Source organism: Xenopus tropicalis, chromosome 9, assembly GCF_000004195.4.
Source record: "Xenopus tropicalis strain Nigerian chromosome 9, UCB_Xtro_10.0, whole genome shotgun sequence".
Lineage (NCBI taxonomy): Eukaryota > Metazoa > Chordata > Amphibia > Anura > Pipidae > Xenopus > Xenopus tropicalis.
The window spans coordinates 25,918,691-25,932,857 of record NC_030685.2 but is presented as its reverse complement, the minus strand read 5'-3'; the positions used below and the strand labels follow the sequence as shown (position 1 = coordinate 25,932,857).

The window sequence follows — 14,167 nt, the reverse complement described above, 5'->3', positions numbered from 1 at the left end:
AAATGACAACGCAAGTAAAAGGCCATTCTCTTGCCCCACTCTGCTTGGCTGTCAAACCGGATTTGTACCAATGCAAGCAAAAGGAAATCCAGGGGCTGACGTGCGGAACAGGATATCTTCGGATTCAACGACAGCCAGAGCAATGCACAATGGATATTGTTTTAAAGGGGGCTTTTCTTTGGCTTTTCACTGTCAATATCATGAATGAGTATGGCCAGACTGAAGCCAGCAGTTCACCTAATGCAGGAGGCATCTCCTGACTCATCTCTGCAAAGTTCTACCACAACATACAGTAAAACAGAAGAGAGAAGCATCAAGAGAAGCCTCCTGATCTAAACATTCCCACTGCACTTCCATAGTTCTCTACAGAAATTGACCAAGAATGCTGCCCAGGTGCAACAGACCATAAAAAAACATCAGGAGATGCATCTTCCTCGCTGTTCAGTGTGGGTACACGAGCCACCTTTATTGAGGCCTAAAGGGCTCCAGACGTTATGTCTCTCACCACATGCAGGAGAATCAAAACATCTAAACCTGCTGCAAGGAAATAGTGGGATGACCTATCAGCCCAGTTCCCATGTGTTGACGCACTTATGCCATCATTTATACCCTAAGCATGGTGGCTTCATTAGTGGGGTTATTTGCATCTAAACCTACTCCACCAATCATGAAAAAAGGTGGGTGCAAATAGATACCCACATAAATTCTTTGTAACTCCTTCAGAACTCAACTTTACCAAAAACACTTCTCAGGCTGTGGAGAACCTTTAGGAAATATGTTGCTGTTCAGTGTTGATAAAGGAGCCTTTATTAAGGCCCAAGGGATCCAGACTTCTGACCACATACATGAGAATCACGTATCCCATTGTTTATGCCCTTAAGATGGTGGCTTCATTAGTGCTTGGTTTTTTTATGTAATCCTACTCCACCACCCATGAAAAAAGGCAGGTGCTAATTGATACCCACAAAATTAGAATCCCGTGTAGAAACTGGACCCTTGAACCTTCACTCATTTTACTTGTCCACAGGACTAATTTTTATGGCTGGGTATTTGACCCTGGTCTTCAGCTAAGCATGGCAAGACTGGTTACCTTTTATTCTAGTTACATCTGGCTGTATTGTATTTGGTAGCCTACATCTGCTGCCCTCTTGTGGCGATTTCATACCAGATGCAGCTACTGAGCACCAGTGTTTGCTTATCAGTGCAAGAATTTCTAGTGTTGCCACCACTTCGGCCTTTGTGAAAACCCACCTTCATCAGAAACGGACCAAATCTACTTACTAAGGTTTGGGAAAGGTTTCTTAGATATTGCTGGTCCCTGGAGTAAAATCTCTAAGAAACCATGACCTACAGTACAAAAACCCAAGGGCAACATATCCACTATCATATCTTGCTTGCTTAGTTGTCCAACATTTATTAGCTAAACTCTGGAAGGAATGCTGTTCACTGCCAAAGAATTCACTTTTACTGTTTGTGAATGAACATTTCCGTGGAGCACAGTTGAAAACCCATACAAAAATAAAGCTGTAGTATTTCATGCAAAAAGTGTAATATGAATTACACAATATATTTCATGGAAATAATCTTCTGCAATGTAGGCAGCTTCATTACATACAACTAAATCTCTTGTAACGTTTGGCGCGGCTCCTCGCCTACTTGTATCTGCTTCCCTCAGACTGAAGGCCAACGGGTAGTCAACAAATTCCACCAAGTGTTTATCTCTAAATGGGAAACAAACTGACATTTTTACAGTACAGATATAGGACCTGTTATCCAGAATGCTTGGGGCCAAGGGTATTCCAGATAAGGGATATTTCCGTAGTTTGGATCTCCATATCCTAAGTCTACTAAAAAAACAATAAAACATTAATTAAACCCACTAGGATTGTTTTGCCTCCAGGATTAATTATATCTTAGTTGGGATCAAATACAAGGTTCTGTTTTATTACTACAGAGAAAAATGAAAATGGAGTCTATGGGAGAAAGGCATTCCGTAGTTCAGAGCTTTCTGGATAATGGGTTTCCAGATAACGGATCCCATACCTGTACTTGATTTTTAAGTAACTTCTCTATGAGAGGGCATTTTTTACTTCCTACTCTTCTTTCAAAAGCATTAATCACTTGATGGGTTTGTGGAGACCATACTTGGGAAGCTGCACACACAACGGGGAAAGTATAAAAACATTGGACAAATCATATGCTTTCAAAGTCTTGGGTGTGAGGGGGTGCTGAAACAGTCCCTCAATATCTAAAGAATGAGCATTTCCAAGTGTGCTGTGGACAATGTAGAGGAAAGTCCTTGTTGGCTATCACTGGGATAAAGCCACATTAAAATTCTAAGGCATTTAAATGAGACGTATCATAGACAAATTAAGAATGTACCAGTGAATTATACTAAATACAATGAATAATATAGAAGGATTGTGCTTAAAAAAAAAGTTGTTTCAGACTGAATTATTGAGAAATTCCACCCAAACCCCACTAGCCCCGCCCATCTGTTCCACTTCCTGCTGGCTGAATTCTCTGGATGAGCTGGGGAGCCGGCGGCTCTCAGTACACTGCACTGTAGGATAGGAACCAATCATCAGCTAAGTTGACCTGATAGGGAACTGAAGCCTGTCTTTGCTTATATGCTTGCACGGCTGTGATTGGCTCTCCCCCTCCTGCTCTGCTTCTGGCTGGGACCCTTAGGACACGCCCACCCTTCATTTGAAACTCGGACAGAGAAGTGATAGGATCTATAGGGAGCTCCAATAAAGGGGCCATTTTTACAGATAGGATTAATGTTTAGCCCAAAGTGAAACCAGCACCGAATATTATTCATAATTGCCTACAAAATTAGGGTTTTTTCCATTTATCCAATATGTCTCCTTTAGGCTAATGCAAGACGAGGCGTAGGGCGGATATTTTCGACAAGCGGAAAAGCACTTGCTGAAAATTCCGCCCTATGCCTCCTACATGTGCCTGCACCCGAATAATTCAGATACGCTCGGGTGCAGGCACATGTAGTCGATATACGCTTGAAAACGCGAGAGAATGCAAAGTCTTGTGTTTTTATGCGTATAACATTTGCCTGCACCCGAGTGTATCTCATTCATTCGCTCAGAGCCTATCAGATCACCAGATTGCAAGTGCCCCCTTCTGCTATAGTACATGGAATTTATAATACAAAAAAAAAAAAAGACAACATTTAATAAGTTTCCAATCCCCCGTTTTATGTATGGATAGAAAATCAAAGGCCTCCGTCAAACGCTGTTTATAAATATATAACTTTTATTTTGAATATTAAATAGTTTTAAATTACAAGCAGTTTGAATCACACTAGGCATGAGAATCAAATTTACAGTAAAATTTTTTTTTACAAATCAAACAAAAAAGAAAAATGTACACCATTTAAAGACCGAAGGACCTGTAAATTCATTCTTTAGAATATTGCCATACACCTCATTAAATTCATAGGAAAAACGCACGACTACAACTCTCACCTTTATGAAGGTCTTGTGTATATATACACTGTGCTGCAATGGTTCCTCTTCTCCAGGAAGATACAACATTGAAAGATTGAAACAATACACCTTTAAATCAAGAAGTTATGACTACTATTTTTTTTGGGGGGGAAGGGAGGAATTAATTTTTTTTATACAATTTTAATTTAAGGCAAATATAATAAGGCTACAAAACCTTCATGCCTAAGACCCCACCCCCCAATATACATCTATATTCAAAATATACCACACTTGCACATACTGAGTATTCAGTACAGGGCAGTATCTAAGACCTAGAGGTGTCATTTGTTATGTTTCTATATTCATAGCAATACAATTTACACATACAGGAGTATTTTGTAAAATACTGACTGATTGCACATTAGTTATAGGAAGGAGGGAGATAGGCTTGTCAGTGCAACTGGTTATATTGCCTCAGACATTTTAGATAATGTCCAACAATTAGTGTGGCTAGACCCCCAAAAACCCCTATTTAAGTTAAACTCGCATAGTTGTGTTGAATCGTTTGTGTAATCTTTAGCAACATCCCTTGCGTCCGTTTGAGAGTCATCTCAATCACATTTAATTGAAGAAATGATCAAATGTTCGCAGTGATTTCTTTAATTCCCAGCATTCATACAGTCTCCAGCCATTTCAGTAGTCAGGTGACATCTCAAAAAAAACAAAAAAACCCCAAAAGTTTTCATTTTCCAAAGAAAAAGATACCAATGAAATCATTGGGAACTGAATATGTAATTTTATCTTTGTAGCGCTGAAGTGATGAAACTTCCAATCCGAGTAATAGCAGGTCTTTGGCATTGAAAAGACTCATATCATATTATCTATATGAAAAAGCAAGAGGAATCTGGATTTGCTTGCATTGCTGTTCCAAAACAAGAATCTCCGACCTAAACATTATAACCTAATAATCGGCTCCTTTAGATTTAGATTCAATGGATTTTGGCTGCTCTTCAGCAACATAGATACTGGGAAACTATCATCCACCTTGTATGTGCCACATTAGTTTCACTTTCAGAAAGGAAACCAGCACATACCCCCCCGGAATGTCACAGGGAAGTGCACTTAATTAGGAAATTAAGTAAACGCCTTCACCTTTAGGACTACTTTCCATTAATTGATAGCAATTGTGTCTAACTTAATACATGTAGTAGGCCCATTATTTCTCATACATTTGGTTCTAGGGCCAGGTTATATAAAAAAAAAAAAAGTCTTTGAAGCCCTTGAGCAGACTGGGGGCCATAGAAACCCTTCAGAGGGCCACATTCAGCCCATGGGCTTCCATTTGAACAGTCCTGATTTATAGTAAGACTAAAGACAAGAGGTAAAGGGAAAACATCATGTAAAAACCAGTGTAATTGAGCAAATCATCACAACCAAAAAATCTGTCCTAGGTGATCGACACTAAGGAAACTTTTGAACATGAGAAAACAAAGCCCAAAGTATTATCTTAGGTTTATCTACCGTTTTCAATGAGACATTTTAAGAACTATAAAAATGTAAAAAAAAAAATAGGTATTATACACCAAATCAAAGAAATATGTAGGTGGTGAGATCCAACTATACGAAGGAAAAGGCAAATAAAACGTTACACTATATAATCATAAATCCACTAACAGGAACCATGTTTTTTTTTCCTTTTAAGATAGCCTTCTGTAGCAGCCCAACTGTAAAAATCTGGATAAAATTTGCCAGCAATTTTAAACAAGTCATCTTTCATACAACTAAACATCAAGTGAGTCTCTTCATACCACAATGGAAGAACACTCTATGAAATGAAAAACAGTCAGAATTGTACCAGTATTTACCTAGTCAACACAAATGCAAAAAAAAAGAAAAACAAATGAAAAACACACACTGATCATTGATCTGGAGGCCAGTGGCGGAGAAATTGCACCTGCTAGGGGCTGAACCATTGAAGACAAGCACAACACCCAGTTAAAATGCGACGGTACAGTCCTGTATACAAACAAACCTATAGCAGCAGAAAGCAGACGACTCCAACGAATGGAGTAGGTCCCATTCAAGTTCAAGCATATGAAGAAAAATAAGGGATGGTCGAGCTTGACATCCTATCCACCTGGACTTGGATGAGCTTGGCATACTATCCACCTGGTGAGCTCAGAAGGAGCACTAGAAGAAGGTTGCCTTGCTCCACTTTAGCTCTTCTAATAAAGAGTTGAACATTTTGTATTGTGATCATTTATCACCTACCACATTCCAGTAACAAATTCCAATTCACAGTAAACAAACCAACGTCTGCAGGAGTGAAAAATCCACAATATGAGGTGCAAGCGGCGGGATCCCACATCCCGACATAGTGCTGCTGTAAAAGTAAGCATTTATCAAGAACTGGAACGGCATATTAAAAACAGAGATCCAGATGCCCAGGAGCAGCTTATTATGCAGGATACAATACAAGGGAATAATATTTCAAACAAGAGCACAGGAGAAAATCCATGGCGAGTGGCGTTTCTCCGTTAACGGCTAAAAACTCTGTACACGTATCATTAGGCAGGAAAACATTACACAGTGCAATAAGGAGCAATACATAGTGTTTTTGATACATCACTGAATACACATTCCCAAATATCATTACAGTAGCACAGACATGATTGAAGATATATACAAAAGAATCATTACAGCCGAGCTGGAAAAAAAAAAAGGAAAACAATGAAAAACAATCCCTACAAAGTCGGACCGATTCTACAGTTCTGTGATTATTTACAGCAAACGGTGCTTCAAGTAATTAGGAGCACGGCAGTAGAAACAGGTTTTTCGTCGATGAGGAAGCGGATTGCACAGAGGAACATAAAGTGTGTCGCTGTCATTTCTTTTGCAGAATTCATGCGTAACATGTTACTTCAAATAGATGCATTGTGTTTGCACTCCCAAAAGTGAAAGTCTTCACTCTCCATCCTTGTCACACCAGTGTCGCTCAGTCTCTCTCGCCATCCTCACTGCTGCCTGTAAAAAAACAAATTAAAGCATTTTTTATTACAGCTATCTATGACTAAGGGTGCAGCCTGAAACGCATTAGGTTAATGGCTTCCTGTAGCAGGCAGTGTGGCCTTGAGTGCTGTCATCTTTGTTCTTGTTGGAAAAAAAAATAAAAAAACAAAACGGGCAAATCTGATGCACTGACTTCTGCGGCCATTAGACTTCGAATCAGCAGTATCAGTCAGTCCTGCTCAATATTTTGAACCTTCCCATGATCCCCTATACTATATAAAGGGAACAAATAGGATACAGCTTCATATGCTCAGAGTGCTCTTCTGGGCACTTTTTGCATTTTAACCCCATTTGGTTTTTTGTGATATTAGCTATTTTTACAATTGTAATATCATGACTATGTAAGATGATATCCCCCTACTATTTTGCCCAGAATCTGGCCCGACAGAACCAAAGCAGCTTAAATGAATGATGCTGGAGGTGTCTACTGATGCTTCCCTGCTCACTTGTCTCATCATTAAGTGTCAGGGGAGCTACAGAACGGAGCAGAGTAGTCAAGAGGCTATTCCACTATTAGTAACTAAAGCTTCTTAAAAGGGGTAGTTCACCTTTGAGTTAACTTATATTTTACTTCTTATCTTTCTATTCAGGCCTGAATACTGAGTTGTTTCTATGGCAAACTGGGCCTTAGCAACTAGATAGTTGCTGAAATTCCAAACTGGAAAGCTGCTGAACATGCTAAAGAATGGCAAAACTGCACGTAATGAAGACCATCTGTAAACTCTGTCTCAGAATATCACTCTACATGACACAAAGTTAATCTAAAGGTGAACAACCCCTTTAAGTTCTCTCCAGCATGAACCTGTAGAAAACAGTTGAGAATGCTCACGCATTTATTGTATTTGTGTAAAAACTGCTAATATCATAAAAACAGGGGAAAGGAATAATTAATGTAAACTGCAAAAGTGCTCAGCACAATTTTGCATGCATAGAGTTACAGGGAATATGTCCCCTTTAATGAGTTAATAAGGAACAAGTTACAACTAGGAGCAGTGTCACTGTTTCAGACTTAGGACTGGCTTATAAGGTGACTTGTTTCATGGGCTCCCTGCAGATTCCTTGGTGGGGAAGGCAGTTCCAAATAAATATTTGGATTTGTTGCCAGCAATACTTTAAAAAAAAAAAAAAAAAACCCACTGCCAGTGATCTTTTTCCCTTCACTCAGAGCAGCATATATTAAATATTAACTAAAAAGACAAGGAACAGCTGTTCCCCTCTCATACCCCCACACATCTGTTGGAATCACACATTAGTTCAATGTCACTTTACTGCTAATCTGGAGAGAGTTTTCCTGCAGAAAAAAACGTGCTGAAAGCTAACAGGGACATTTATCTTATCGCTTGTCAAGCGCACAATGCAAGTGCAAATAAACATTTCTATTATGGATTTTTTTTCCTTGCTATATTCATATCAAGCTCTTACTTTGCTGAGAACTTGCAGGGGTTCTATTATTCTATGAAATGTTGGTGCGCCAATGCCCCACAGTTGTCTGTTACTGGTACTGCACTCCTCAAGGGTAAGTGGAAACTGTATCAGTTACAATCAGAAAAGTTCAGGAATGTTGTGCCCTATTGTTTGGTGTTTATTAGCAGTTACATCTGCATACACTATGCCCAGGATACCAGTACACAGCGGGGAAAGGCCTGGACTGGGATTCAAAATAGGTCCTGGAATTTCAAGTACAAAGAGGCCCAAACATCCCCCCACCAGACCAATAAATAGTGACTGTCTCTGGCACCTTAAATTCTGGCATTTGCCAGAATTAATGTTTGCCAGTCCAGGCCTGCAGGGGGGCACCCAGAAAAACAAGAGGAACTTCTTATCCCATGTTAAATCTGCTTTTGATTCTTTTTGAACACCTCACCTCCTTGTTCTATATCGGAGTCCGTTAAATGCGTAAGAGAGAAACTGGCGATATTTGCTGGTGAAATAGAGAAACGTGAATAAGACGGGGTGTGCGTCCAGTTCTGATCAGAACTCCTTGGAGGCGGAGGTGAGAAGTACTTAGAGGGATTCATGGAAAGTTTTTGCCCACTGAAGCCCGTTGCTGGTTTAGTTAAAAATGAAGGCTCGGTATTGGAGAAATCATCGTCCCATTCAAAGCCGCCCCCTGAAAAGAAAAGAACAGCAGCGTTATTATATGAAAGGTATATAATATATCACATACACAGGAACCAGTCATTAAAATTGCCAGATTCAGAATAGCAAAAGTTTTAAAAAAAACACAAAAGCCAAATCTAAAAAATGTTTCTGTTTTCAGTTTGGATATTTACAAATTGCAATTGTACCACTGCTACTATATTTCATACATATTTTAATAAACAGTATAGAGGGAAAAAAACCAAAAAACTTTGTTCTTCACTGACACATAGTGCACTACGTTTCCCCTTAGGGCATACTAATCTAAAGGGGCTTTGTTTTACACCTTTTTAATATCTTAAATAGCCCCTTCTGCCGCATTTGCATTAGGTCTGGGGCTACCCACATGCTAAAGTCCAAGACCACGAGCCTGCTCATATCCATTGGTAGTGCTCCTTCTGCAAGTAGTCATAGGGAGAGCACTTTGGACAAAAGCTAGTTGCATGGAAAAGACCTGTTATAGCCATAGCTCAGGGTATGAATCTGGGCAGGCGCTTCTTTATATGTAGTCTGACAAAGGGGAAATAGAAGAGTTATAAAATTTCAGTTGAGACACTGGCGCAAACTTTCTTTACCTTCTTCATCAGTAGAACTCTCAGAGTTTGTAAACCGGTTTAGGTAACTTGGAGGGGGTGGAGGAGGAGTAGTTGGACAGCTACTAAAGATTTGGCTGTTTGTATCCACCACCTGAGAACCAAGATCTTTGGTTGGAGTTTCCTAAAAAAATTAAAATTACACAATAATTAAGTGCACCAAACTTTAAAATTCAAATTATTTTCAGCAAACAAGGGGTCAGCTATTTTGGGGCCACAAAATAGTATTAACAGGTCTGTCAGCTGTTCAGCCAAGAGGTGAAGTTTCTATAATATGCAATAAAGTAACGGGTCTCCAAGACATACAGACTTTGCTTTAGTCAACTGGAATAGCTCATCAGCTTCCAAAAATGTCTTATATTCAGTTGTTTATTCAATCTACCCAGTGATTGCTAGCATAAACAGGACTCTAGCAACCAGACACCTGCTGAAATTCTAAGGCTAATATCCCATGGAGAGATTAAGTTGCTGCGATTTTTAAAAAGCAAGTTCCAGCATCAAGTCGCTTGTTTTGTCTCTACATAGAGAAGAATATAAATCATCAGTACCTAAACAGATGATATTACTTAAAACCGCTTATCACTCCAAATTGCTATAAGACCCTTTTTCGAGCGATTTTACAGAGAAAGCATTGGGATCGCTAAAAGTAAAACCCACTGAGTGGGAAGTGGCTGCGATTTCCCCATATTGCACTGAATGTAATTTCTAATTGTGGGCGGGGAATATGACACTTGGATTTGTGGGAAACAGAATCGCTCTGTTGTTGAAATCTCTAGTAATCGCTTGTTAGGAAAAGACGAGCGACTTGTTGCTGGAACTCGCTTTTTAAAAATGGCAGTGACTAAATCTCCCAGTGGGACATTAGCCTAAAATGAAGAGTTGGTTAACAACAAGCTAAATAATTAAAAAAAAAACACAAAAATAAAAAAAATGAGGACAAATGCAATGTCTGTCTACATCATATGAAAAGCTAACCTTTTAAGAATCATAATTGTATATCTGAAATGACCAATGATGAGTCTGAATCTTATAATTAGCCAAATTCAGGATCTAATGTCAACAGCAAGAGCTTCATATACATTTAAAAGGTAATGCCTTCTTGCCCAACATCACACACATGGAAACACTCAAACCATTAATGATGGTCATAGAAACACAAACTGGGTAGCCAGCACCATATAGTTGGGGTATAGGGGTTGCTCAGCTTTAAATTAATCTTTAGTATGTTGTAGAGCGTGCTATTCTGAAACATTCTGAAATTTTTTGGGTTATTTAACTTTTTATTCAGCAACACTTCAGTTTGGAATTTCAGCAGCTATATGGTTGGTAGGATTCAAATTACCCTAGCAATGAGGCAGTAGCTTGAATGAGAAACTGTAAGATGCATAGGAAAGGGCCTGAATGATAATAAGAAACAATTAAATTGTAGCTCTACAGAGCAATCATTTTTGGCTGCCAGGCCAGTGACAGCCTTTTAAAAGCTGAAGAGAGTCAGAACAGAAATGCAAATAATTAAAAAATGAAGACCAACTGAGAAGTTGCTAATAACTAGTTATTCTATAACATACTAAAAGTTAATTTAAAGGTGAACTATTCCTGTAAGCAGGTCACTTTAAGCTTCTGATAAATAGATATGTTAAGCTAACATTTGAAACAAAAGTGGCAGAATACATCAGGCTTATCAAGGGATAAAGGGCCAGAATAAGTGTTTAACGTGCCGGCCATGGCTAGCAGACACTCACCTGATCAAATAAATAGACCGTGACATCATCAAAGAAGCTCACAGCTTTACTGCTCCTTTTCTCAAGTTCAGAGAACATGTCAGTAGCAGGTTTGCTTGATTTTATTAGGCTTTTTAGGTGCCTTCCGTCATCATTTTCCACATGAACAACAGGAACAGGATGGACGATGTCATCATCACTATCAGAGCTAAAACTGTTAAGATTAAAAGCCCTTATATCGTCGTCAGAGTCGTCACTATTTTCATCTTCTTCATCTGCATCCATGCCGTCCTCTGATGACAAATCCAGCAGGCCAGATGCATCGAGTTTTCCCAGGTATTTCCCTTCCATATCAGGCTCTTTCAATTTCTGAGCATCAGGGAGGCTTACAATTGGCATCTCTTTCAGTTTATTCATGGAAGAAAAGATCTCTGATGCTCCAAAAGGGTTTAGAAAATCCTCATCATTTTCTGGGCGGGTTGGTTCAGCTGAAAAATGGTTTGCATCATCTTCAGAACTGGGTGAAAAATCATTCCATTCTTCATAATGTTCATTCTCCTCTGAATCCTCATGTTTATTCAGGTCGGTTTCTACCTGTTCTACGGACTGCAGTGGAAAACTCGGGTCATCTTTTTGTGACACAATTTCCACCTCTGTTTCATTTTTGGCAGCTAACTCGGGGCTAATTACTTTATCAGTGGATTCAGACAATGATCCTGTTACTGAAAATGTGAGTAATACTGGCAGATTTGAATTGGTCTCTGGCCTCTTTTCAGGCTCAGAATCATTGTCTGAAAAATAAGCAGAGTCTCTGTAAGAACTGGGACTTACATCTGTAGGCATTTGGGTTTTGCCGACATCATCCAACAGATGGTCAGCATCTGATATGATTATAATCGGAGCAGTGGCAGCAGACACTCCATTCCTTTCATTAGGGTCATGGCCTAACTGCCCATTAGCATGAGATGTCCACTCTGGAGACTCCACGTTCTCCGTTTCGTAGCCGCTATCAGCAGGTTTATCGGAATGTCCAAATTTCTGATGCTCTTCACTTTCCAGAGTCTCTAGCACATTCTGAACATCTAAAGAGTCTAAAGAATCAGGGGTTCCTATGGATGGCACCAAAGACGGCATAAAATTTGAACTATCATCTAACAGGCTATCCTGACTTGTAGAATCAGATGGAACAGCAGACGTTACAATGAATGGATTTAGGTCATCATCATTCACACTGGCACTGTCTGTGTGGTGCTGGGGTGAAGGAGCTTCTACAGAGTTGAGGCACGCTTGCCCTAAAGGTGCATCATCATTAACCACTTTGGTGCTTGGCAGAACAAATATATTTTCATTGCTGCCTGATCTGTAAAGATCAATACTATCATCTATTGCAGCATGGCTCTTAGGAGCAAGCTGGCTGTTCGGTACACCTTCACTTGCATGGTTTACGTTCTTAACTTCAATAGCTGTATGTTGGTTATCTGTGAGTCCAGGTCTCACTGAGGTTACAAAAAAATCATTTGTCAGACCTTCTGTATTAGGTAAGGGCAAGGTTAACTCTGTTTTGAGACCACTCTCTTGCCCAGTTTGTGGAGAGTTATCAAAACTAGTTTTATTTGACTGGAGCACAGATGAATTTAACTCTGAAAGCTGGAGTTCCACATCCAAACTGTTTGTGTGGGAGATTTCAAAGAGCTTTTGCGAACTGACTTTACTTGAAAATTCTGCTTGAGGCTCATAGGTTTTGTTTCCCTTAAACAGAGAGTCAGATAACAAATGATTTTCTCTAAGAAACAGGAAGTTTTCAGACAATTCCTCCACATTTAGTACAACGGGGTCAGTCTCTAGAATATTTCCCCAAATAGTGGACTCTTTTTCAGAATATTTAAAGCTTTCAGAAAATGGAAGGGAGGGATTGTCAGCGTGAAGACCATTTTGTAGTGGAAGCTCACGGACAGTACTACCAAGAGGCTTTTTATCAGACCAATCAACATTCTTAATTGAGTTATAGAATGGAAAACTGTCACTAGAAACATGCAGATATTCTGGTAGATGGCGATGTTCAGCTTCAAATGGAAGAAAATCAGATTTTATGTTTGTTCCAGATGATTTGAGCTCATTAAGGGCAATAAACTGCAAAGTTGCACTTTCTGATTCTTGTTTCTTATTATCAAAGTCCAATCTGCTTTCTCCTGGCTCCTCCAATTGAATATAATATTCATTGGCAACCGAAACATTGTGGGAATCAAATACTGGAACAACTTCCGAAGCACCAAGGGTGTTGTCGCGCCCACTGTGTTCTGGCTTCCCTTGTTCTGCATCAACACCTGGCTTTTGTAAAACATCAACAGGCACTGGGAAAAATAAACTATTGTAATTGACCGTAGCATCAGAATCGGAGTGTCCCTGCTCTTCAAAGTGGTCTTCTTTGGCTGCCTCCCATACATACTCAAAGCTAAGCCCCTGGCTCGTTTCAGTAACAGTAAGAACTTCATCCATTTCTTGGCTTAGCTCATCGCCACTGAAATGCTCCAAGATTGGAAAAGCCAAGTTATTTGTAGATGCTTGCCGATTACTAGTGTTTGGTTTAAGAGAATTCCAACGTTGTTCAAAGTCATCTTCCGTCTCCTTCTGGCTCTGCATGCGGAGGTATGTAAGTAGTCTATGGACTTCTTCAGCAGTGAGTCTTTTGTCTGAAGTTAACCAACAGAACTGCAAAACTTCATACCTTCAACAGAAAGAAAATTAATTGGTTGAGCAGTGTATTAAAAACAAGAAATTAATCATTTAGCTTGACAATATATTTATGCTACCCAACATGGGGGTTTATAAGTATGCCCCTTATCTTCCCTAGGGAACTACATTTATTATGCAGCATTACAGGGCATGGACCCGCTGTGTCTGACCATTAGGGTCTACAAAGATACATATAAACATTGCTACATAAAGGATAAACTTAATAACAGCACATGAGTTGCCCTGTATAAAGAAGCTTTAAGGGTATTTTAATAATTAAGCAAATACTAAAGATTGCTTCTTTCTATAGTCTGTGACCCCAGGAATAACTATATCCCAGCTACACATTCCAGTCTTAATCTTAATAAAAGAACAGAACAAACATGCCTTGCTAAAACAGACTGATATGGCCAAAGATATGGCCAAAGTGATGGTTTTAAGGGCAATGGCACACAAGGCAATCATC

General features: G+C 39.4%; 1 protein-coding gene across 1 annotated transcript in view; it reads right to left on the bottom strand.

Moving 5' to 3' along the window:
- Window positions 1-3,610: 3,610 nt before the first annotated feature.
- The window catches only part of lmtk2 (lemur tyrosine kinase 2), a 39,938-nt gene continuing 29,381 nt past the window's right edge, over window positions 3,611-14,167 (bottom strand). Inside the window, exons 11-14 of the mRNA XM_002931972.5 lie at window positions 10,990-13,693; window positions 9,230-9,371; window positions 8,380-8,625; window positions 3,611-6,470 (exon numbers count right to left, since the gene is read on the bottom strand). Of these exons, the coding sequence (XP_002932018.3) occupies window positions 6,442-6,470; window positions 8,380-8,625; window positions 9,230-9,371; window positions 10,990-13,693 (3,121 nt within the window). The 3' untranslated portion in view covers window positions 3,611-6,441. The remainder of the gene's footprint in view (window positions 6,471-8,379; window positions 8,626-9,229; window positions 9,372-10,989; window positions 13,694-14,167) is intronic.